This window comes from Protopterus annectens, chromosome 6.part0 (genome assembly GCF_019279795.1).
Source record: "Protopterus annectens isolate FY-2018-M chromosome 6.part0, PAN1.0, whole genome shotgun sequence".
NCBI lineage: Eukaryota > Metazoa > Chordata > Ceratodontiformes > Protopteridae > Protopterus > Protopterus annectens.
The window spans coordinates 1580547668-1580574141 of NC_056737.1; the positions used below are offsets into that span (position 1 = coordinate 1580547668).

Here is a 26474-nt window from a genome sequence, read left to right on the forward strand (position 1 = left end):
CTAAAATATTCCATCAACTCATGATGATCTTGTGATCAATATGTCATTAGTTGAACCTGTTGACCCTGTTGTTTGTTCAACACTATAAAAAGCTCAAAGGCTAAGATGGAAATCATCATCATCCAGATTTGATCACAGCACCAGCCTGAACTGAGCTTAGAGACATTTTGCCAGTGTCGGCCTTGCCTTGACTGAACAGATAGCTGCACTGGATAGGATTGAAGTCTCCCTATCAGTGGCAAATATGATTTTGTTTATGCATATGCTTGTAAGTACATGATCTATTAGTTTTTTTGTTTATCCAGTATTAGTTTTACTTTTTATTTAGTAAGTTTTTGTTTAATAAATTGTTAAGTTTGAGCCTTGGTGTCTTGTGTCATTTCTAATCCTGTATTAACCTCAGACTTTAAAGTAATGGACTAGTTCAAGGAGCTACAAACTATTCTCTAGCACATGCATTGTGTCTCTGGCTCCCTTCATAACTGTGGGATAACATCTTTATGGCCTAACCCATAAAGTAATTTAATTTTAAGAATATTTTTTTCAAAGTCAATTAGCTTAACCTCTTCTCTTCCAGTATATGCTGCTACAATGTATACATTTAAACAGTTACAATAATGCCTGTACATTTCTTTTCTGTCCAGCAGAAAACACTGTTGATACATTTTAACACAAGCAACTTTACCAATACTTTTTAAAACACAAATATTTCATACTGAGCTAATCGGAGGAAGTCGAAGGAAGAGCTCTGAGCTAACAAATCTGAGATATATAACATTAAGTATCCTGTTTTTTGCTTCTTTCTGAGTTATTTATAGCACTTTTATTTTACTCACTGTGTGTGAGGTATTAAGTAGAATTTTCTACAATTGTTAAGCATCTGGTTGGGTTTGTTTGTTCTGATATCCTGTTGGAGTGTATCATGTAACTTGTATGCATTTAAAATTATTCTCTAGAGTCTCCTTGATCCTTTATCTGTTTAAACATTTCTGCAGTTTTTTTCTACCTAAGTAGTGTTGGTAATGTAGCATTGTCCATACCCAGGCTTGTGTTTTGGGACTAGTTGTTTGTTATTAGAGGCTGTGTGTCTGAGCACATGTCTCAGGTCATCATAGCTTAGCCAAGGCCAGTATAGCATTTTAGTGAGAGTGAATTGTTTGTGGTCATTGGCAGACTGGGATTGCCTGGACTACACCTTGGAATGAGCACCTCATTGGTTCTTTCAAGCTTTTTTTAAAGTTGTTTCAGGTTTCAATTTTGTTACTTAAGAAGTTAACTTGTGACTGTTTCGGCCATTTCACACTGAGCTAATCAGAGGAAGTCGGAAGAAGGGCTCTGAGCTAAAATCTGAGATATATAACATTAAGTATCCTGTTTTTTGCTTCTTTATGAGTTATTTATAGCACTTTTATTTTACTCAATGTGTGTGAGGTATAAAGTAGAATTTTCTACAATTGTTAAGCATCTGGTTGGGTTTGTTTGTTCTGATTTTTGTTTCCCACCCTCCCTCTCTCTCGGTATCCTGTTTTTATACTTGGTTGCTTTGCAGTTGCCCGCCCCTACTGTAAATTTGATCTGGCACACTCCTCCCAGTCTAGTGTCATTACCTCATTCTACCTATTCCAGGGAGAACATTTGAGAAGGCCAACCCAGTTAGCTTCTGCTCCTCCTTTCCCCGTTACAAAAAAAAAATTTCTAAGCTTGTTTCCTGCCTTTCCTATAAGTTGTCTAGTCCAGATACAGATTTGCTGTATCCAGGACTGTTTGTAAGCTTCTGAGCCCCCAGGCCTTTCTGTGTTGGAGGGAAGTCTTCTAGCTTAATTTTGCATCTTAGAATTAGCAATTTTTCTAGTTTCAGTACTCAAATCTGTTTCTTTCCACTCAGCACTTGTTCAGAACTCACTGTAAGCACTAAATAAGCTACAAATTACTACAGCACTCAACTCTCCTCACTTGTCTAGAGGAAAACAGTTTTTAGTACTTAGTAAATAAGCACCTATCCAGGCATGTCTAAGGGTCAGCTCCCTGTGTTTTCTCCTGTCTACCTGATGAATCTGGGCATCTTGGGGCAATGCAGCAATTGCCTCATGTACACAGACAACCCTCTCCTCCTACCATCCAACACTACAACCTGTGAGAGATGCACTTATATAACCAAACTAGATGCAAAGCTCTCTTCACCCAAGACTGGACTGGATAGTTAAGAGGAGAAGGTAAACACTTGCACCACACCACATTCATCACATAGTCGAGCAGAGCCACAGAAGTGATCCCTGGGGTGAATTTCCTATCTCCCATCCAATCATCAAGATTTTCTTGAAGAGTGCTAATGAGGAGCTCTGTTTGACATAGATAGGTAGTCTGTTCCAGAGTATGGGAAGTCTCTGGGACAGGAATCTATCCCTCCAGCATGTTCTGTTTATTGTGGTGACAAGGTTTAGGTCCCTATAGCGTGTAGCTCGGAGGGATTTGGATTTCTTTAAGTGGAGCATGTCCAACAGCTCTGGGTTTGACATAGCTTTGTATGTTAGGCAGAGATCGCCCCTGAGTAGGCAATATGCGATGGAGTAAAGCTGTAGTTTTTTGAGACGGTCTGCGTAGGGCATCTGTTTGAGGCTAGTAATCCTCTTTGTGAGGTATTTCTGTGGTCTTTCCAGTTGTTGTAGATGTCTTGTGAGGTACATACCAAAACGGGCGGTGATGAGTAGAAGGGAACAATTACCTCTTTTTTTCTGGATGAGAATCCTTTTGTGATGAGATGAGCCATGTAGAAGGATTTCCTAACCACTGTGGCGATGTGATTATCAAAGGAGAGACTACTGTCCAACTGTGTCCCAAGGTCTCTTATCACATTTTCGGCATTAAGTAGACTACCAGCTATGTGGTAGTTCATGGGTACAGAGTTTTTACCAAAGGGGATGTCAATACACTTTTTGGCATTGAGTTTTAGGCCGTGGCTTTGACACCAGGTATCTGTCTCAGTGAGGCCCTTTTGTAGTATGTCCACATCATTAAGAGTTTCAATTATGGCTCCTAGTTTGCAGTCATCTGCAAACTTTGTTAGCCAAAGACCTTCTGTGTTAGCCTGCACTTCAGAGAAGTAGATACCAAACAGGAGAGGACCCAGGACTGAACCCTGTGGTACTCCACTTGTCACTGGTCTGAAGTCAGATTTGGAATCCGCTACTTTCACAGTGTGGGTTCTGTCCATGAGCCAGTTGGCAAACCATCTTGTGACATAGGGATTTATACCTAGTTTAGTGAGCTTATCTATAATTCCAGAGTAAAGGGATGGTGTCGAAAGCCTTGGCGAGATCTAGATAAGCTGTGTGAGCCACTTTACCCTCATCTATGGCTTTGGTGACTGCTTCAAAGAAGTCAATCAGGTTTAGGAGACATGATCTGCCTTTTACAAATCCGAACTGGGTAGGGTCCAGAGTTTGGAGATTACCAATGTCTTTGTTTATGAGTTCCACGATGATACGTTCCATGGCCTTGCAGACCAGGCTCGTCAGGCTAATGGGGTGGTAGTTCCTGGGGTCCGTCGTGGCTCTCCCTTTGTGGAGTGTGATAACTGTCGCAGTGCGACATTCAGTGGGTACAAAGCCTGAGGTGAGGCTATGATTGAACATGGTACTTAGGTAGGGTGCCAGTTCATTCTGTAGTTCATGTAGAATGCAGCCTGGGATATTGTCAGGTCCCATGGATGCTGTGTTCTTGGCTTTGGAGAGTGTGTTTTTTACCTCTGCAGCCGTGATTATAGGAACTTTGCATTCTTTCGGTATAGAGATGGGCCCTCTAGGGGGTGTGAGGGGGGTAAAGGTAGCACTGAACCTATCTGCCAGGATGTTGGCAATATCAGTTGGTTCTGTATATTTAGTGCCATTGTGCTGTAACTCAGAGCAGATCTGAGTGTTCCCATTGAGATTCTTGACATAGCTATAGAATGCTTTGTGGTTATCTTTAGAGTCAGTGACAATTTTGTTTTCGTAACTAGCTTTGGAGGATTTTATGATGGCTCTCAGCTCCTTACTGAGGTTGACCAGGGAGATCCTCCAGTCATGGGATTTTACTCTTTTTTGCAACAGTTTCTTTCTTCTGTTGTAGAGTTTGTTTATGGCAGAGGACCACCAGATTGGCTTCCTTTTTTTGGAGGATAACATCTTGGTTGTATTAGGGATAGCATGATCCATGGACTCGTGTAAGTGCTTATAAAGTGCATTTGTGTAGGATTCAGCAGTCATACCTCTATTGTCTATCTACATGGGTGTCATGAAGTTTGCCACTTCTGTCTTAAGAAGTGTGAAGTTGGCTTTGGAGAAGTGTTTTACAATGGTTTCCCTAACTGGGGGTGGGGGTGGGATGTGGATGTCTAGGCTGATTAGCTTGTGGTCAGATCTGACCAACGAGGAATTGACCTCTGGTGTGGAACACCGGTTTCCCATGTTGGTAATGACCAGGTCTAGGATATTGCTGCCCCTGGTGGGGGTGTGAACAAGCTGATCCAAGGCATTGGAATTTATGAATTCTAGAAAACGTTGAGCAAAAGAATTGGCACATGAGTAGTTTTCCCAGTTAATGGTGGGTAGTTGAAATCGCCCATTGTTAGGGTGTTGGGTTGTACCCTAATAATTTCCAGTGTATCAAGAAATGAGGAATGGGAATCCTGGGGCATGGTGGGGGGTCTGTAGCAAGCTACAATTTGGATTGCAGTCTTGCCCAGAGTTAGTTGCACTTGGATAATTTCGGATGCATTATGCTGTGCAACTAGCCTGGAGGTGTGGATATCCTTAATGAATATGGACACGCCTCCGCCTTTAGTGCTTCGTTCTGGGTTAGGTGGCCAAAAGGTGTGGTATGAATTGTAGCCTGGTAATGCAGGGGTGCTCTCTGGAGCTTTGAACCAGGTCTCTGTCACTGCACAGATGTCAATGTTCTCCATTTTAAGGAGTGTCTCAAGTGAGTGCATTTTGAGGTTTAGACTTCTAGCATTGAGTAGTATTACCCTCAGGTTTTGCTTGCTTGTACCTGTTACAGTGGTGAATTTGTCATTTGAACCTTGTCTAAAAAAGGCTCTATAGGGGTGGCAAGAGCCTTAGCCAGTATCCGGAATCCTAAGGGCGACAGGTGCAGGCCATCTCTGGCAAAGCATCATGGTCTGTCGATCATGTCGTCCCAGGCAGACAAATACTGGATCCCCTTAGAATGACACCAGAAGCTTAGCCAATTGTTGAAGTCATTCTGGATGTGGTATCATTCTGGGTGATGGCAGGATGCTACTCAGGGTTGGGGTCATACCTGCCTGGGATACAAGATCGGAGAGCTCCTCCATGTCTCTTTTCATGTAGTCCAGGGAGGTATGTCTCAGGTCATTCACACCAACATGGACAATGACATTGTCATATTTGTACTTATTGTGGCGTGACCTGAGTGCATGCGTTCTCAAGTGATTATCAGCGAGTTCCTGGAACTCTAGCAAATAATACTTGAGTTCATATACTAGATCCCCTGAAATCTCAGTAGGGGAGTGGTAAAGAATAAAGATACAAGGCCAATGTCAATCCTTTTAAAGTATGTCATTCAGGCCACTACCCACTAATGCATTTTCTGCTTTGCTGCATCTTATGCTAATTTTAAAACGAGAGATCTTGTCAAGTATAAGTGCTTTAAATATGAAAAAAAATGTTTGTTAAATGATGCAAAGAAAACTTTATGCAAAATGGGAAGGATACAAGATGGTATTGCACAGTGTACAAGTTTTATACACAGTGTGCAAACTGAATACCTGATGTGTAATTAAGTATAATACTGATATATACGAAGAATTTAGAGAAAGGGTGCTTACACAAAGCATTCTGTTGCACACAATGATACATTAGAGGAATTCAAATAAAGGATGCTTACTCAGAGCATTGTGTTGTACACACTGATAAATAACAGGGATTCAAAGAAAGGGTGCTTACACAAAGCATTTTGTTGCACACATCAGCGCAGTACTTTACAGACCATATGTGCATGCATATGACTGTAGAATGATGTTTCTAGGACAGCAGTGTACAGGGACATCTGGCTGAATCAGACACAAAAAGCAAAGAGTAAAATATACTGTAATTGTGTGAAGGTAGCTGCACAGGCAGCAGCTATCCTAGTAAGCTGCCTAATTGGAGCTCTAGTTTGGTTACACATGAAGAATGGTTTGCAGAGGTTTCCAGTACCTATCTACTGCATAAATTATTTTGCAAATAAGATTATTAGTTAGTTAGCTAGTTAGTTTTAAAATGGGAGGGGGCTAAGGGGCTACCACCCCCTCCTTCTACAAATGGTATTAATGGAAACTATCTGTAATGTAAGCTTTTTAAGTTAAGCCATCTGTTTCAGAAGGTAGGTACAATACAATAATGCAGAATGGGGACAGTGCAAAAAAAAGGAAGGCAGGCTTAAAATTACACCAAATAGACAAATGGCCAGTCTGCAGACTGTCCAAGGAGGTAAAAAAGTAAGAAGAAGAAAAAGAAGGGATAGCATCAGCCATTCTGATACAGGCTTATATTTACAGAGCAGATCCTGGCAGGTAGGGAAACCTTAGACAGATAGATAGACCAGCAGATATTATTCCAAGACAGTTCTTTAATGCTGCTATGTGTCCCCTCCAGATCTGTGCTAACTGTGCATTAAAAACTAACCTCTACACTGACAGGCCTACCCCTAATCTCCACCAGGTAATCTTGCAGGGAAAAGCTGCATGCTCTTCTGTGGAGGGAAAGCTGTTGCCTGGCTGCTCCGTTCCTCAGTCCTTTGCTGGATCTCTAATGTGTTGGTCACTTCAAGGAACTGGATCACAGAATAATAAGTGTAGATGTCAGGACACGTTTTATGCCACCTCTTGCAATGAATACTGTTAGAATATCCCAGTGGGCAGTTTGAACCATACTGTATTACTACTGGTGTTCACTAAACTGGGCTAACCATTACCCATGTGTACCTGACTGCCTCTGACAGAGGTCTATCAGTGCCCTTATCACTGTGATCCTGTCATGTATTTTCCTGCCTGTCAGGATCTGTTAGTTGATTTTATGACTGTATTTACTGTCAGCACCTATCCTTCTTTTCTTACTTCTTGATCTGCTTTGTTTAAGACTTATTGACTTTTTATTTGTTATATTTCTACTGCCTATTTTATTATGGTAGTGTTGTAAACATAATTCTATGGAAATAAAAAGATGCTTTATATATGGCTCCACATTTTTACCATAACATTATTGTGATGCACTTTGCTAATTGTATTCCCTTGAATGTAGTCTGAAAAGGGGATCCGTGGGTCCACTTACTTGGCAAGTACAATAAAAACACAAAAACATCTGCATTCTTAACCTTAACAGTAACTACAGATATTTTTGTGTTTTAAACAGGTACACATTCAAGTCTACCGCCATTTTTAAACCTACTTTCTTCCATTACTGTATACCCCTTCTTATTTTACATCCATTTTACCAACCTTGACAAGCTACTAATCTGCTCTGTGCACATTTACTCAGTTATGTAACACATTTTTGTATCTTTGATTCATGCGGATGTCTAAATATTCTGCCTCTCCCTTGGTACATATCAGTAACCCTTATCTGTATGCACTATCTGTTGCATTATTTTGCTGCATCCTCCTCCACTCCAGCCGTGCCTCTGTTTGCTACCTTTTTATGCTTTATATGAATACACTTTGAATCACCATCCATTAACATCACAGTTTACAGGCATAGTCATACTAACATTCCCTTCTAACCCAGGATTTGACAACATAGCTCTAAAGAGACAGAAATAAAGTCTGTCCCTGCTTTACAGCTCCTCATCCATCCATGATGTACTGCACTGCATCCACTATAACATTCTCTGTACTTTACTCCTGATGTACTTACTATACTGCCCCACCATAAAATTCCATGCACTTTACTCCCGATGCACTTACTACACTGCTCCACTAAAACATTCTGTGCACATTACTCCTGATGTTCTATACTGCCTTACTATAGCATTCCATGCTATTTAGTCCTGATGTACTCCACTGTCCCACTATAACATTCCATGTTCTTTACTCCTGATATAATATTCCGTCCCACTATAACATTCCATGCACTTTACTCTTCATATAATTACTGCACTGTCACACTTTAACATCCATGCACTTTACTCCTGATGTACTTGCTATACTGCCCCACTACACTATTCCATGCACTTTACTCTTGATGTACTTACTACACTGCCACACAATAGCATTTCACATTCTTTACTCCTGATGTAATATACTACCAACCACAACATTCCATGTACTTTACTCCTAATGCATTTGCTATACTGTTCCACTCTAATATTGCACGCACTTTACTTCTGATGTGCTTACTATACGGTCCCACTACAACATGCCATGCTGTCTACTCCTGCTGTACTTACACCACTGCCCCATTATAACATTTCATGTTCTTTAATCCTGATATACTACACTGCCCCACTATAACAATTCAGGTTACTTATGCCTGATATACTATACTGCCCAGCTATAAAATGCTATATAATGTACTTACTATTCTAAACTGCTACACCATTTAATGCACTTTACTCCTGATGTGCGTAATACACTATCCCACAATAATATTCCATGTTCTTTACTCCTGATGTACTGTACCATCCAACTATGGCATTCTGTATTGTTTACTTCTGATTTACTATACTGCCTTACTATAGCACTGTGTGCTGTTCACTTCAGAGAGCTAGTAGCTGGATTGCTTGATCTTTCCTTTTCTCAGACCACTGTCCCCTGCTAATGTTAGCACTGCTAAGAGTGCTATCTACACCATATGCCCTGAAAAAATGCTATAGCATCCTTGACATTTTCCTACCTTATCTACATTCTCTTCTGTTGGGTGATTAGTACTCACGTACTGCTGTATGTTAGCATCTCCATCTAGATTTTCCATCTGGGCTGCTATAAGACCCTTTAGGTATGAACCATTTCACCTTCAGTAAACCCCTCCATCCCTCCTGTGTTACCTGCCCAACCTGATGCATCTGTTACTTGAATCCTCCACCATTATTACCCCTTCTTCTGATCTTCTGATTCACCCCTCAGCATCCTGCTTCCCTATGCTATGCCTAATTGCGCCTTGAGTCACTATGCTGCACATCTTGTCTGATTCCTGGCTTCCTGTGCTGTTCCTCTTCCTGACTTCCTGCTGACCAGCTTTCTCCTCTGCCTCCCTCTTTTTCAAGTTCTGTTTCTTCTCCTTCTGACAGCTTCTTCTCAGACTTCCTTCTGATATTTCTCCCATTTGGCTTTTTCTGTTTAAGCTTTCCATTCATTACTTTCTTCCTCTGACTGTCCCTGCATCCTTATTATGGCTTCCTGTCACCAGCCAACTACTCTCCACACATTTGTCTCTCACTACCTTCTCCTTGTTTCCTACATAATTACATGTCCCTTTACCTGCCACTCCTGCTTTCTGTGTATTACAGCTTGTTCCCCTCTACATACAGCATGTCTTATTATGTCTTATTATCTATTCCATTTCCTCTTCTTCCATATTTTTATCTTGTTCTCCCTGCTGGCATTCTCTCAGATCCTGTTTTGTAGTCCTGCTGTGAAGCGTATGCCTAATCAGTCAACCAACTGCCCTGTCTAGCTCTCAAATCCTTCCCTGCAGCTCCTCCAATCCCCTGCACATCTCGAATCATCTCATTGTTCCCTAGTGAACACTTCGCTAACCAGTCTCATTCTCATCTCCTTGATCCTGTTGCCGTTTGTACCTGCTTGGCTACTGTTTATTCCAGCGCATTAACTGCCTTTCCAACAAACTCCTTGCCCTTACAGTCTTCTCTTACTGGTCACTCCATCTCTCTGGTGTATACCCTGTTTACATACTTCATCCTCCCTTGCTGCAGGCCTGCGCAGTTCTTTGCTAACATGTTCTAATATGGCTTTCATTTTGTTCTGTCTTGAAACTCTGTTTTAATCTACACTCACATACAATAAGCAGAATATTATATCATGCTGCTGACATTACGCTGCACTAATATACATTAGACAGAATGTTTTAACACACTGCTGGTACTACTATGCACTAATGTATACTACAGTGAATGCTATGCTACACTGCTGGTGTTACTGAGCACTATTTTATACTAGAGAGAATACTATATCACACTGCCAGCATTACTCTGCTTTAATATACACTCAAGAGAATAATATACCATACAGCTGCTGTTACTCTCCACCAATCTAAACACAGGTAAATGCTATACCAGACTGCTAAAATTACTGTGCACCACTGTACACTAGATAGAATGCTACATCACACTGCTGGCATTTCTCTGCATTAATATACATTCAGGAAAATACTATACCATACTACCATACTGCTGGTGTTACTCTCCACTAATGTACACTCCAGTAAATGCTATACCACACTGCTGGAATTACTATGCATAGTTGTACAGTGCAGTCATTGCTACACCACACTGCTAGCATCACTCTGTACTAATATATATATATATATATATATATATATATATATATATATATACACTTGGGAAAATAATATACTACACCACTGATTTTACTCTGCGTTAATGTTAACTCAGGTAAATGCTATACCACACTGCTAAAATTACTGTGTACTACTGTACACTATATAGAATGCTACATCACACTGCAGGCATTACTCTATATTAGCACACATTCAGGAAAATACTACACTATACTGCTGGTATTACTCTCCAATAATGTACACTCAGGTAAATGCTATACCACCACACTGCTGGAATTACTATGCAGAGTTGTACATGGCAGACAAAGCTACATCACACTGCTGGCATTGTTCTGTACTAATATTTATACTTGGGAAAAATAGTATCCTACACCACTGATTTTACTCTGTACTAATGTACACTCAGGTAAAAGATACATCACCATGCTGGTGTTGCCTTGCACTAATGATAACTCTTGTAAATGCTACACCACACTGCTGGAATTAATGTGCATTATTGTACTCTTTACTGAATGCTACAGCACACTGCTGACATTATTCTGCATTAATACACATTCAGGAAAATACTATACTATACTGCTGGTATTACATTTCACTAATGTGCAATCAGGTAAATGCTATAATACCACAATGGTGGAATTACTGTGCACTATTGTACACTACAGAAAATGCTACATCACACTGCAAGCATTACTCTGTACTAATATACATTCATGAGAATAATATGCCACATTGCTGGTGTTACTCCCCACTATTGTACATTCAGATAAATGTCATACCATATTACTGGTAGTATAGTATTTACCTGAGTGTTACACCACATTACAGGTGTTATTCTGTACTATTGTACACCCAGGTAAATACTATCCCACATTGCTGGTGCTACTGCATACAATTGTACACTACAGATAATGCCATATCACACTGCTAGCATTACTCTGCACTAATATACACTCAGGAGAATAGTATACCACACTGCTGGTGTTACTCTGCACTAATGTACACTCGGATAAATCCTATATCACACTGTTGGTGTTACTATACACTACAGGGAATAATATATTACACTGCTAGCATTATTCTATTAATATGCATTCAGGAGAAAACTACAGCATACCACTGGTGTTACCCTTCACTAATGTACACTGTAGTAAAAGTTATATCATGCTGCTGCAATTACTGTGCACTATTGCACACTACAGAGAATGCTAGATCATACTGCTAGCATTACTCTGTATTAATATACACTCAAGAGAATACTATTCCACATTGCTGATGTTACTCTGCAATAATGTACATTCAAGTAAATGTTATATCACGCTGCTGTTGTTACTGTGCTCTACTGTGTACAGCAGGGAATACTACATCATACTGTTAGTAGTACTCTGCATTAATATACATTCAGGAGAATGCTATACCAGACTGCTGGTGTTACTGTCTACTAATGTACACTCAGGTAAATGTTATACCACACTGCTGGAATTACTGTGCTCTACTGAACACTACAGAGAATGCTACTTCACAGTGCTAACATTACTCTGTACCAAAATACACTCAGGAATTCCACATTGCTGGTGTTACTCTGTACTACTGTACACCAAGGTAAATGTTATACCACACTTCTAGTGTTACTGTGCGCTACTGTACACTACAGGGAATGCTACATCCCACTGCTAGCATTACTCTGCATTAATATTCACTCAGAAGAATACTATACCACATTGCTGGTGTTACTCTGCACTGATGTACACTCATGTAAATGCTATACCACCCTGCTTGTGTTACTGTGTGCTATTGTGCACATGCTACATCATTTTGCTAGCTTCACTCTGTACTAATATTTACTCAGGAGACTACTATACCACATTGCTGATGTTACTCTACACTGATGTACACTAATGTAAATGCTATACTACCCTGCTTGTGTTACTGTGTACTATTGTGCAGTACACAGAATGCTACATCACTTTGCTAGCTTCACTCTGTACTAATATTTACTCAGGAGAATACTACGCCACATTGCTGATGTTACTCTACACTGATGTACACTAATATAAATGCTATACCACACTGCTTTGTTCTCTCCTATTAGCTATTTATAGATTCTTAGTTCTTTCCTTCTGGCATCTCAAACAGAGGGGATAAGTCTCTCATACTGATCTATGTACTGACCCCTGTTCCTCTCTTCTTGCCTCCTTTACATAATCCCATGCTGCTGACGACTTCCTTCAGTAGCAACAATTCCTGTGCCCATGTGTACCCTAAATCTTTGATGCTCTGCTGTGTTGATCAGCTTTGATCCCTTTTCTTGATCTTCTTTGGTCTAAGTAGTAAAAACATCCATTAAGTCAAAACAGGAGTGATATTCTGTGTCTCCATCTATATACATCCTTTTTCACCTCGAGTCTTATTGTTCAAGTCACTAAAGTTTGTCTATTCATAAATAAATGCAAACAATGCATCATCTTCTTTTATTAGGGTTGTTGTGGTTCTTTTTCTGATTTTCTTATGTCTTGGCTGCTTTTTCAAAATGTTCCTTTTAATTCATGCACACTATTGCATGGTTACCAAGTTATGTTTCTTTTTATTTCCTTAAGGCCATCTTTTTCACCTTAATATTCTAATTATGTTGTTGTATTTTATTTTGCTTTCCTTTGGGAATTAAAATGTATGAGTTTCCCTTCCTCATTCCTTCTTTGCTTAAAGGAACTGTAAGCTGATTAGTTTACTAGATCTTTACACAGAAACATAGACTGTGATAACAGATAAAAATACTTGGGAGTCCAAGTATTCAGTCCCTTGTTCTACCTCATCAGATCACTGATTATGCTTATTAATTATGTAAGTTCTCTGTTTTCTAGGCCATAGTTGGGTCACCACTATCATAGTAAAGCATTTAAATTTGGATAGCATCATTGTGTGGTTTATCTCTGATATTTAAAGACAGGTAACCACATTTTGTAATAAAAACTTTGGGATTTTTGGTGTCCTCTGGTTCTGGATTTCTCATAACTACCATAATATTACCTCACCCCTCCTCAAAATATATGTAATACTAGCTTCCTCAAAACTGTATGCATGACAGAGTAACAGACTGGGTCTTGGGTCTACACCTGGTTAAAAAACAGAGACTGTGATGTGCCAGATCAAATATGGAAGATGAAAATTACCTGTTATGAGTACCTCCTTTGACCTTTTTCATCTCGTCCTGTTCTGATTAACCTGATTTATAAAATTCCTACAAAATGGGATAATCTTACCAGTGGCTTCTATAGAAATCACACCTTGTTTTATCAGCATATCTCTGTTACTCTAATAATTAAAAAAAAATCACTTCTACACTTCAACCTCCACACTGAAGGAAAGTAGTCTGCATGTTCTGTTTGTGATTTCCAGTGTAAATTGTCTTGGTCACTGACTCACTGAACAAGTGCCAGGTAATCCTGTTGTGACAAAACCACCGTGTCTGGTATTTTATCGCCTCGGGAGTAGATATTAATATATATGACTTTCTGCTTTAAGTCCCTGCATCATTATTTTCTAGCATCTTCCCCATCTGTTTACTTTGTCTATTTAGTTTCTGCATTCATTGCTGTCTGGCATGTTGTATATATAATAGGAATGTGTGTGTTTGTGTGTGTGTGTGTGTGTGTGTGTGTGTGTGTGTGTGTGTGTGTGTGTGCTCGTGCATGCATGCACGTGTGTGCACGTGTGTAGCTTGTGTGCACTTTCACAGACACATACATACAGTTTTTCATACACTCATATGTACCTTTTTATCTAGCTATGTAAAACATATATGTAGGCACATATTAATCCTTCTAAGTATAGACATGCATACACATAATAACATGCAGTCTCAGTAGTATATAAATGAGCATGGTACCTTTTTTTGATTAGATCTAATGCTGAGCCAATAATTCCATCCTTCATTTTCTGTAGTGTTGCTCCATAACTGGAAAGATCTGGAGTATCGAGTAATAGTGAATGACAACAAGTCGATGATGCTTCACTAGTCTGTGAATGTTCTGAAAAACTAAACGTCTTGCCATATTTCTTGTCCATTGTACTGTGCTGCTGGCTTATGATGTCATTTCCTCTACAAACAGTAGTTGCTACCTGTAAAGGTGATCTGGGAACAGGGCTTGTGCATATTGGGGATGACACACCATCAGTATCTTCTTTTTGCCTGAAACCAGTACTCTGGCCTGCACTTTGAAGTGTTGTTGTTGTTGTTGTGTCTTTCGGCTTATCCCGGTTACTGCAGTTAATACTGCCATAAACATTTTGATTACTGCAGTAATGTGTAGGTGAGAACTGACTCCTGTTGCTATGAAGTTGTTCATCAGTCTCCTCTAAAATGTTGTCACTCTCTATGTTGCTAAAGTGTTCGTTTGTAAACAAATGATTTTTTAGTGTCTGATATTCTTTCCTGTTTTCTCCCTCAACTGTGTGTCTATCTGTAGAAGTTTGCTCCTTTACGTTTTGACCACTTTTTTTATAGCTGTTAGTGAGGGCACCACCTTTATTTCTCATTTTCTTGAACTCCTCAAAGGTAGGTATGTATACTCTCCCTTTGGAGAATTTCTTCATGTCTGCTGCTAATTCTGATCGGTGTGAAAGTTCACCCTTGATTTCACTCTCTTGCAAAGATTCTGTTGTTCTAGACTTGACTACATTTTTACCAAATTTTTCATAGCGGAGGTTAAGGTTTGGGCTGCTGTTTTGTCTTCTAAGCTGAAGTCTTCGAATCGCCTCCTGCTTGATCTCTTCAGGGCTTGTTAATCTGTAAAGGGAGGTGAGTCTCTGCTTTATGGCTGGGGTGCTGTGTGCCTGAGCAGCAGTCATCACAGGTGCTTCTGAACAGTTTCCTAAGCAGATTTTGTTACAGTTCCTGCATGTGCTGTTTTCTGTGCCCTGCTTCATGGCATGATTAGTTAAAGAGCCACTGCAACAGATTACCTTACTGGAGTCGATGGCCTTAAAGGTGGGATGTCTAAGTCTCTCCCTTAACTCTGTTTTAATATCTCTGCCAGCCTTTCTGTCACCTGCTGGAGAAACATGACACTGTGGCACCTTAGCAAGGTGAGAATTGTCCTGTTGGACAGTTGTCTGTTTAAGTACATTTGGGCTGTTTCCTTGTACCTGCACCACACTTTGGACATGAGATTTATGTGTTGACTCTTCATAACCATGACTGTCATCTTTCCAATGAAACAGGAACTCACTGTCCATACATCTGTATGGAGCATTAGTAGCGTGTAGTCTTGAATCTGCAACAGCTGACCAGTGTAGGTTCTCCAAACTATGATACAGTCGAGCTTCTGTAGTGTTGAAAGGTGTACTTATCATATGGTGTTGCTCTGATGACCATGGATTCTCATTAGCACCTTGAGGGTGTATATTATTATTAGAGAAATAGCCCAGGCCAATATTTCTGAGCCGTACAGCATCATGTGAGCCTGGATTTATCCTATATTGGTCCTGTTGCTCATCAAAATGTTTATATGTCATAACATTTGTACATGAAATTGCTCTCATCTGATTTTGTAACACTGACAAATGTGCTGGCAGAACATCTGTTCGATGATCAGTGTCCATGCCACAGGTAGTGGTGGATCCTGCTGCTTGATAGTTACATGGTGCAGTTCTGATGCCTGACATTGAAACAGAAAAAATCCCTCCTTCTTTGTTTATTAGGGACCTATGAATCCAAGAATCCTATGAAATAAACAAAACAATATCATTTTATTCTTTGTAACAGAACACAAAATATGAAGTGACTTATATGTCAATAAAATATAGCATGTACAAAATCAAAAAGTTATTCTGCGATATACAAAGTACAAAAAGAAATGTGTACTGGGGCTGAATAAATTATACAAAAAATTTCACTCAGCACCACTAATTCTGTCACTCACCCCATTTTATCAGGCATCTTTGTCACTGCATCCGATTTCCCCCTTTTATCTGATTCATCAGTAGCAGCACTTCAGAACTGTTACAAGATGGGGTGTCAACTGTTTTATCTAGGAATCCATTATCAAAGTAACAGTTTCAGATGGTCTAAAAGAGAGCAAGAGAAGGAATTAGGGCAGATTTTAAACATGTCTCGTTCAATGAGATTTCAGAAGCATATTCTGCAAGCAGAAATAAAATGTACATAATGAACTTGTAGCAATACATGCAGTATAACTAAATGGTCAGCCAAATCAGAAAAACATTAGAAAAGCAATAGCTAAAGACAGAATCTGTTAGAAAAATCAACCACATTATCAGTAATGTTTCTCATCCTGTGCAATCAGAACAACTCAGCTAGTAGCCTCTTTTACTTGTTCTACCAGAAAAAAGTGTGAACACACTAAGAATAGCAGTTAGTAAAATGAAAATGAAGCTGTTACAAACACATACAAAATCCTAGAGAGAGATTCTGGCCATCTCAAAAAAAATTAGATGACTTCATCTACGTGACAGTGTTGAAAAACAGCTGTATCGTCTCGGATAACTTGCTGTAAAGGAATTATTGATTTAAGGATGCTGCATCCACCCACATTTCCGTCCCTTCTGGTTAATTATAAGAGTACAATATTTCACCATCATCAAGCAAGTATACTTTTTTTTCAGTCCACAAAGTAAGTACTGGCACAATGGAGATCAAGCCTTATAAGTGTACCTAGTTAACAAATCAATTAGCTGGTTAATTAATGAATAATGAATTAGCAGAAAAGGTTCTTCAATACCACTCCTATAAGACAATTATTGTACAAAAACGACTTAATGCACTTGTTTGCCTTAAATGAGAAACTCAAGACGATGAAATATTGTCTGCAAAATGCAAGCATTAAAGACAATGACAGATGTCTTCATTCATACAGAACAGATTTAGTCTACTGTTTTCATCACTCTTAGAAAAATCTATACAAAATATTTAACTGTACACTATGCACTTCCTCAATATGCATACATAGTTGTCACTTCATACTCCCTTTGACTGGTTTGCACTTTCGGAAATTCAAAAGTTACTAACTGCATACCCAACTGTGAAATAAAATATTATACTATACTATACTATACTATACTATACTATACTATACTATACTATACTATGTATATATTATTTTAAATGAACAGCTATCACAACATGAGTTCATGAGAAAATAACTTTGTACAAAATCATAAGACGGTTATTTTTTCCAGGTAAAATCTGCATATGTCTTATAATAACTTCATAAAAGGGAGGTTTCTATGTTTGCCAGAGTCCTTCTAGTTGTGCCGTATATGCACCTGCTTTGGGACTTTGTTTTCCAGAGTATTTGCAACCTTGCCATAGTTTAAATGCATTAAAGGCTTTTTGTTTGTCATAACATTACTTTATTTTACTTACACTATACTGACGAGATGTTATAAAGTTGAAGCCTGCCCTTAGCTAAAGAAATCTAATCAATAGTTTACAATGCCATCACTGGAAGCTTGCTGGCAGCTTGTAATGACAGTTACATAAGATAGTGAATTTTCAATTTTTATCACTTTCTCTTGTTTCTGTGAGTTTTTGCAGTCCCAGAGTTTATACACACATACATATATGTGTTTATGCTTCTCCACAACAAAAACAAATCTTTGTGTTTTGTAACCTTGGGAGAGTCATTGTTTTGAGTACTGATCTCAAAACTTTTTAGATTTTAAGGGTCAAATAATCGAGTGTTATAATGGAGTGTTGATTAAACGAGGCAGGATTATTTATAGTAAATCCATTAACTATCGTTGTGTATTCCTGAGCCAGTGTACTGAAATATCATTATTCTTTTCAGGCAAAATCTGGATATCTTCCATAACGCCTTGATAAAAGGAAGCTGGCAAATGTTTTTGTAGACACGTTTCTATGTTTTGCCAGGGTTTTCTTTTTGGGTCATATATGCTTCTACTGTAGAACTCCCTAGTAACTACCCTTTGTTGTAAATATCTATGTCAATGAGACCTTGCAAGGTTAAACATGTCAACAGCTAATGGAGTGTGGCTTATTGGTTTGGGTGCTTTACTAAAGACCTATGTGTCAGTGTGCATTTATGAACCAATCTGTTGACACGGTGGCTACTTTTTTAGGAAAAATCTACATATATCCCATGATGCCTCAAAGAAGGAAATGCTCCTAATGCCTTGAGGCATGTTTTTTTTTATAGGACCCTTCTGATTTAATCTTTTTTGGGATGTTCGATTTCTTGTTTTAGTCTTATTTGGAAAGTAACCCTGAAGTAAATAATAAATGCTTGTTGTTAAGACGAATGTTTCAAATCAAAAGCAAATCTTACAACTTCCTATAGTGAACAGACAATGTCAGAGTGCAATCTATAGCTACTGCAGTCTAACTTACAGGCCGAAAGATGTGCACGCCTTCATACATTCATGAGTGAGTGTACTACAATGTTATTTGTTAAGACAAAGAGGAATACCTCAGTGGATGCCTTGATACAATTTTTTACGCAGTTCTGTGTTTTACCAGACCATCTGTAATCTGGTCCTTTGTTTATCTGCTATGAAACTTTTTCTTTAATTCCACCTTATTTACCACCTGCCTGTGTTGCAATTATACCAGAAACTTCTTGCTAACTCAAATATTTTAAAATCTAGCTAAATTTTCATTTATGTGCTGTAATGATAAGACCTAATAATGCTAATTATTTTTAAGGGGACAGTTACATATCACCCATGATGTGATGATAAAGGCATTATGGGACTTTGTTTTTTTGTTTCCATCTTATTTGATGCTTACCTGTGGGGTAAACACATCAGAGGCTTATTGTTAAGCTGAAAGTTTCAGGACATAGTTACATTTTTCACATGATGTAATGGTGAGATATAATAATGTCTAAACATGTCTGCAGAGGCTGGCTTGTTGGCTTGAATGCAGTAGTAAGAGCTCATATGCCATTGTGTATTTGTGAGCCAGTATGCTGAAATGTCATTGTTTTAGGGTATATCTGCATATCACTCATGATACAATGACAAAGGGAGGTTTGCAAATGTTTCTTTATACACTTCTACATTTTGACATGTTCTTTCTGCTTAGGTTCTGTATGCATGCACTAGTGGGACTTTTTCTTTTATTGTTTTCACATGAACTGGAACCTACTCCACTGTAAAGACATCAGGGACTTCTTGTTATGCTGAAAGTTTCAGAACATCTAGATTTTTCATTTATGGTATTAGTAAAGTTGAATCAAGCCTAGCTAGTGAAATTTTGCTTATTAGTTGACTCATGCCCAACTAATGGAATCTGGCCTCTTGGCTTAAGTGCATTATTAAAAACATGAGATATCATTGTGTATTCATGAGCCAGTGCATGGAAACAGTTGCTTTTTTTTTCCAGAGAATATTTGTATATAACATATGATGCCTTGATAAAAGGATGTTTACAAATGTTTTGTATACATGAAATCTTTGAAGGCATACTTCCTGAATATATATATATATATATATATATATATATATATATATATATATATATATATATAAATATAATTAGGAAACACCAGGAAGGCAAGTCCAGTTGCACTGCCAGTGTTTTAAGGAACATATTAAACTTATACTAGCTTTCTGGGTCTAATAATAATCCTCAGAATGCTCCTGATATGTTAGATGCTAAGAACCACTGATGATGTGACTTCATAAAATGGAGAATGCCATTTCAGACACCATGGTGGATATGCAGCTTAGAAGTTATTCATTTTAGTTACTGTAGTTAATGGCAAGCCTCTACATTTCAACAGAATAGAGTTTCCCCACATCCACAAGGCAAATCAACAGCAAATGGACCACTAATACATAACAAATGCACTGATTATTAAAATGTGTTTTGTATCAGTGGTCCATTTGCTATTCATTTGCCTCATGGATGTTGGGAAGCTCTATTCTGTTCCATTTCCGGATTTACTGTTGGCTTCACTATTCTCTCCTCTTTCTTTTGTGGTTACAAGCTTCAGATTTTATGTGATTTCAAGACAGGGCAAATGCCAGAAAATGCAATGCAAAATGATTTTGTTCCAACAGTGACCAAATGGATGCAACTGATTTTGAAGCATAAAGGTACTGTTACAATCTTAATGTAGCAGGGTCCTCTACTTCAATGGTCATATTCATATCTCCATATGGGCACAGACGTGCATGCTTTTAATAGAAGCATTTTGGCTCTGGTGGTACGTAGGGAGTAAGCTAAGTTTACAAAGAGCAGGCTTTGAAAAATATAACACCCTGTGCTATGCTCATCTTAAAAATGTCACCCACATTTGGTATACCTATCAATATGGCCTCAAGAAGACTTTCTTCATAACAAATGATGGTCAGTTGAGTCAGTTTAGAAGTCAAGCAGAGCCAAAATGCCTAAATCTTTGGCATCTAGTTCATTCACTAATTCTATTTCTTTCAGATTAGTGAGTACAAATGATCCACCTTGGATGAATGGTGATTAGTTAGGAAATATATATGTGTGTTGATGTCATAATCCACTCAGGGATACAGCCAATAGTGTTTTCACTGTGGTTTATCATAGGTTATCTAGTAAGTCCTGACTTGAGCTTACTCAACCTGGTAGATTTTTAAACGGTCACCAAAGCAATGGAAGAAAGCAAAACAGTACATAGCGCATACCTTGACCTGGCCAAAACTTTTGACACAGTTCCCCACTTCTGCATAGTAGAAAAGTGAAATAAACCTGGAATAACCCACTATATCACCAGCTGGATTGCCAAGTTGCTTACAGATAGGATGCAGAAAATCGAAACAAGGGAAGTTACATACACAAAGGGATCAGTGACCAGTGGAGTCCCCCAGGGTTCTGTGCTAGGACCTCTCCTGTTTGACGTCTACTTTCTTAAGTAAAAGCCAATACCAAAGGGCTCTGACTGAATATGTTTGCACGACTGCAAGCTATGAGCAGTCATTGAACCCCAAAATGACTTAACCACTCTGCAAGAAGGTTTGTCTCAAATAAATAACCGGTGCCAAAATCACAAACTGAAACTAAATACCAAAAATGCATTATTGTATCCTTTGGGAACTCATCTATCCTAGGGAACTACCACGTTGACAAAACATCCTTAAAAGCTGACCAGTTGTTTGGGATTTGGGAATTTATAAGGACAGTGACCTAACTTTTGACCAACATGTGTCTATTGTTGCAAGAAAGTCCTTCTATATTGCACAGCTTATAAACAAATGGATTGTGTCTAGATCTAGGGATTTCATTGTCCATCTTTACTCAGCCCTCATTAGGCCAGTCATTGAATATAATGCACCTTTTGATATGCATTTGTCCAGACACATCAAACAACAGGAGAGCCCAGAGAGATATCTTACTAAAAGGATACAAGGCCTAAACAACATTTCCTACATGGACCGACTCAAAGCCCTGTCACTATACTTGGTATCCTACAGACTGCTAAGAGGTGACCTGTGTCTTACATATAAGACATCCTCTGACCCATTACTGATGGAGTTACTGCACATCAGCAAGTCAATTGGCATTGGGAATACTTGGTCTAGGGATCTAAATCTCTTGTGCAGCATCAACAGAATGGTTTGGAGAAACAGGTATATCACAGAGGGCACAATTGCTGTGAGACTCCCCTTCCACATAAAACAAAGATCATCTCTGTCCATATTAAAACACAACTTAGATTTATGGATAGGAAACAGAATATTTACCCCAGGACTGCCCTCGCTACCACTAATGGACAGAGACAGCTCCTAAATGCTTATCCTACAAATCAGTCCCCTCAAATTATCTGTCTATGGTATGATCCCTGTTATTTTCATTAAAGAGTAATATGTAATTATTGACCATGTGATGGGTAAGGCCATTCTATAACCAAATGGGCTAGGTTATTTTGAGAACAAAGAGGGAAACTGTCTAGTCTTAAAATGGTCCGCAAAGGCATCTAGCCTACTACTTACCTATAAACCTATGAAAAGTCATGTTAAGACAGCTTGTGTATCTAATAGCAGAGATATGATTCTGTTAAAAAAGACATATAGTCTAATGGGTTCCCAAAAGTTGCAAATAGCCTATGTAGCCACCTGTCATAGACTCTAGTTAGCACATCTTGGATCTGTCCCAGGAATTCCTGAAAGTCTCTTCCGATGCTTACTCTGCCAATTTATTTTTTTGGTATTGCAGTTTAGGGACCTACAGTATTTCCTTAATTTAGTTTAGAATTGTCCTCTTCATCTATCATAAATGCTCACTTCTCCCTACTCTGTATTTCCTCTTTATTTCAATTTTATTAATTTTCTACAGAAAAAACAGCATGCCCAAATCATATTTAAGTTTCTTTTCTTGTACTGGTGTATTAGAAAAGACATAATTGAAAACCAGGCATAGTGGTTTGGACTATGGTGTTGCTAACAAACATATAAAGTAGAGAGAATGGATGACTGACATAAGGAAAAACTATGAAGAATGGACCATTATTAATAACAAGATAAATTATTAAAAGACAAATATCAGTAGTAATAACAGGTAAAGAATATGAAAAAATTAGAAATAAAAAGACAGGATTAAAATACTTTATAGAAATGGGAGTGATAAAACATTGCTTCTAAATATAAGGTAATGGTGAAACATTAAGAAATATATAAGGACAGAAAAAAATAAAGAACTATAAGCTAGCTACAAGAAGAAAGAAAAAAAAAACAATGTTTTGACTATACAAGGAAGACAAAGGGAACCTGAAGCTTTGAGATAAATATTACATTTGGCAATTCTGTGGTATCTTACACCTACGCATTACTTATATTACTCATGTGTCACTAACTATATTATTTATATATCCAGCAACAAAAATATATCAGCTGAAAAACAGAAAAATACAACATCAAGTTTGGAGATCTCCAAAAAAGACAGTGATTTCAGTATTAGAGCAGTCTTTGAATTGGAAAGGCTTAGTGTGATGGGAAAACCCCCAAGTTAAGGCTTCAGCACCATGCTAAGTCTTTCTGAACCCTAACCATAATGTAGATGTAACAAATCTGGAAACAGTATCAGTGTACAAGAACTTAAGAATATGCAAAGATGAGGGCATGATATTTTCAATTCATCCTCACAGAATGTGTAAATTTGCTAATAAGCTAGTGAGGTGGATCTTAGCTCTCTTTATTTCACTAAGTCTTAATTTAGAACATGTATCCTCAAGATAAAATCCACATTAATTAAAATTCATAAGAGCAACAGGGAATTCCAGGGAATTACTCAAAAAGAAATTGTGACATGAAATGATCTAAATAGAAAAAAATGCTTTAAATCTTAAAATACATCTATGTGGTTCAGAGAGTTAAAACCCTAAATGTAACCCAGATAACTCAAGTTTGATTACTGATCTAGGTACTGGAGAAGCCAATATTAGAGGGTAATAGTAAAATGATGGTGTTTGTACACTCATTGGGGTTCATATTATATGATCGAATGCTAGAAATAGCGAGCAATCTATTATCGAACCCAAATGCACAAAACCACAAAATGTCAAAGGAACGGTTCAGAGAATTTTTTCCCACAGAAAAAAATTTGCTGATCCAAAAAAAAAAAATGTACAGGCAAAACAAAGTGGGGGGCTTCGCTCCCCACACCCCCGATATGGGGGCTATGCCCCCCAAAACCCCCCACCTTAAATATGCCAACTCCGAGATTGCACCACAGTGAAGAAAACAGCAAAGTCCAGTGAATGGCCCAGCGAATTTTTTCCCTGGGAAAAAAATTCACTGATCCGTTCCTTCGATATTCTGTGGTTTCATGCATTTGGGTTCGACAAATGAGCGTTCGCTATTTCTAGCTTTCGATCATATAATAGGAACCCCACTCATTGTAGGGAAGGGAGGCAGTCAGGTCTAGTGCAGTGCTGTCCCCTGCTGGATGATAAATGTATAATATGGACCACATGGGTTGGAGTTGTGCTACTGGCTGCCAGCTACCAAGCTGTATTCATACAAGAGAAGGTATAGTAGCAGTACACTTAGATTGGCACAAATGTCAGCCACCAGGTCAGAGTCATTAAGCCATATATAGGAAACCCCTAATGGCTGCCTGGATAGCTACTGCACCCTGACTGGCTCTTGGCTTGTAGATAGAGCACTACAGTTTGATCATGGTGGGCAACCATACAGCCAGTAAGCATCATCATCATCACCCCCCCTTTTCCCATTTTCTACATAGGGGTTTGGGGTGTCGTGTCAACTGTTGCCATTTCTCTCGATTCACTGCCACTCTCTTACTTTCTTTGACAGTTATACCTGAGTATCGCAGGTCTTGTCTCACACAATTTATCCACCTCTTTGCTAGATGCCCTTCTTTTCTCTTGCCTTCTTCCTCTCTGTTCCACATTTTCCTCATCAGATTGTCTTCTGCTTTTCTACATGTAGCCAAACCACTGTAATATTTTCTCTTTGACCTTCTCTGCAACTGGAGCTACTTTGACTTCTGCTCTGATTTCTTCATCTGTTCCACAGTGTGCATTATACCATCCACCTCAGACACTTCATCTCCATCACATCTAGCTTCCTCAACTGCTAAGACTTTATTGCTGAGGTTTCTGTACTATACAGTAGTACTGGTCACACCATTGTTTTGTATGTCCCACTTTTCAGCTTTTTTGGCATTCTTCTGTCATACACTACCCCAGACACTCTCTGACAGTTGGCTGCAGCCCCTCTAATTCTAGCATTGACCTCCTCATTCAGACTTTCCTTCTCTTCAACTACCTCTCTCAAATACTTGAAGCTGTTAACCTGTTACACTATTTTCCCTTCTTTCTGAATTCTCAGCTTCTTCTGACTTCACCCATTTAAAGATAAGGCAGTTTCATCCTGTGTACTTTTATCTTTGCATTCCATATTCGTAGTCTTTGCTAAAGTTTTTTTCCAGAATCTGACTGTAATGCCACATCATCTGCATACAGCAACTTTGCTGAACTGTCCCCTCTAACTGGTTTGCTAATGTAGTGCATCAGGAAGATGAGCAGTGGGCTCAAAGATAAACCCTGATGCACCCCCACTCCCAATGGAAACCCCTCTGTGAGACCAAACATTGTCCATACTAGAGTCATTGGGTCCCTGTGTATAACGTGCACTAATTCTCTCAATGTTTCTGGAACTTCAACCCATCAAAGATTGAGCTTTCCTGGGACACTGTCATACGCTTTCTCCAAGTTTAGTCCAGTTGGACTCTTTCCTCATCTCCACTGCAAACACTGGGTCAGTTGTGCTTTATCCTGAGCTGAATATGAACTGCTCATCTCTCCTATTAATTTCTACTACTGTGCATATTTGTTTCTCAATCAACCTCTCCAGAACTTTCATGCAGTGTGACAAGACTTTGATACCTCTGTACTGCACACAGTTGTGGATGCCCCCTTGTTCTTGTATACTAGCACTGATATGCTTATTCTCCAGTCATCTGGGATATGCCTTTTTCTCCATACTGTTATGAGTATCCTCAGGAGCCATTTCTCTTCTATCTCACCCAACGTCCTGATCACCTGTTCTTGTTGTTTTCCCTAACTTCACTTTCCTTAATGCTGTCCTTACTTCTGCTACAGTGGGTTCCTCCTCTTCTTTCATTATAAGCTGTGTTTAGGGTAGTATAGGTTCTGTAGGGTTTTCTTTATTTTTCAGAATCTGCTGGAAGTACTCTTTCCATCTGCCTTTGATTCATGTACAGTCTCATAAAATTTACATAAACATATGTATCCAGTACAGAGTGAAGTGCCATATTGTAGCTTGACTTCTGATTATTTAAAAGCATTAAATTCAGTCTTTATTCTCTACAGAGATATATGCTTTGCATGGGTCACTGAATATGTGGCTGTAGAATGATTCCAGGTGAAAAGTATGTATAGTCCAGACGTACTGCTTGATTTACAAGTTTACTGAAATTGATTATTTTATATGTGCAGGTATCTT

At 38.7% G+C, this 26474-nt stretch overlaps 1 protein-coding gene across 3 annotated transcripts in view; it reads right to left on the reverse strand.

Moving 5' to 3' along the window:
• Positions 1-26474, reverse strand: part of LOC122804862 — a 1319203-nt gene that overhangs the window by 265118 nt on the left and 1027611 nt on the right. For all 3 annotated transcript variants that reach the window (XM_044075030.1, XM_044075029.1, XM_044075028.1), the window contains 2 exons: positions 16454-16598; positions 14419-16253 (listed from right to left, as the gene is read on the reverse strand). In XM_044075030.1, coding sequence (XP_043930965.1) covers positions 14419-16196 — 1778 coding nt within the window. In that variant the 5' untranslated portion in view covers positions 16197-16253; positions 16454-16598. The remainder of the gene's footprint in view (positions 1-14418; positions 16254-16453; positions 16599-26474) is intronic.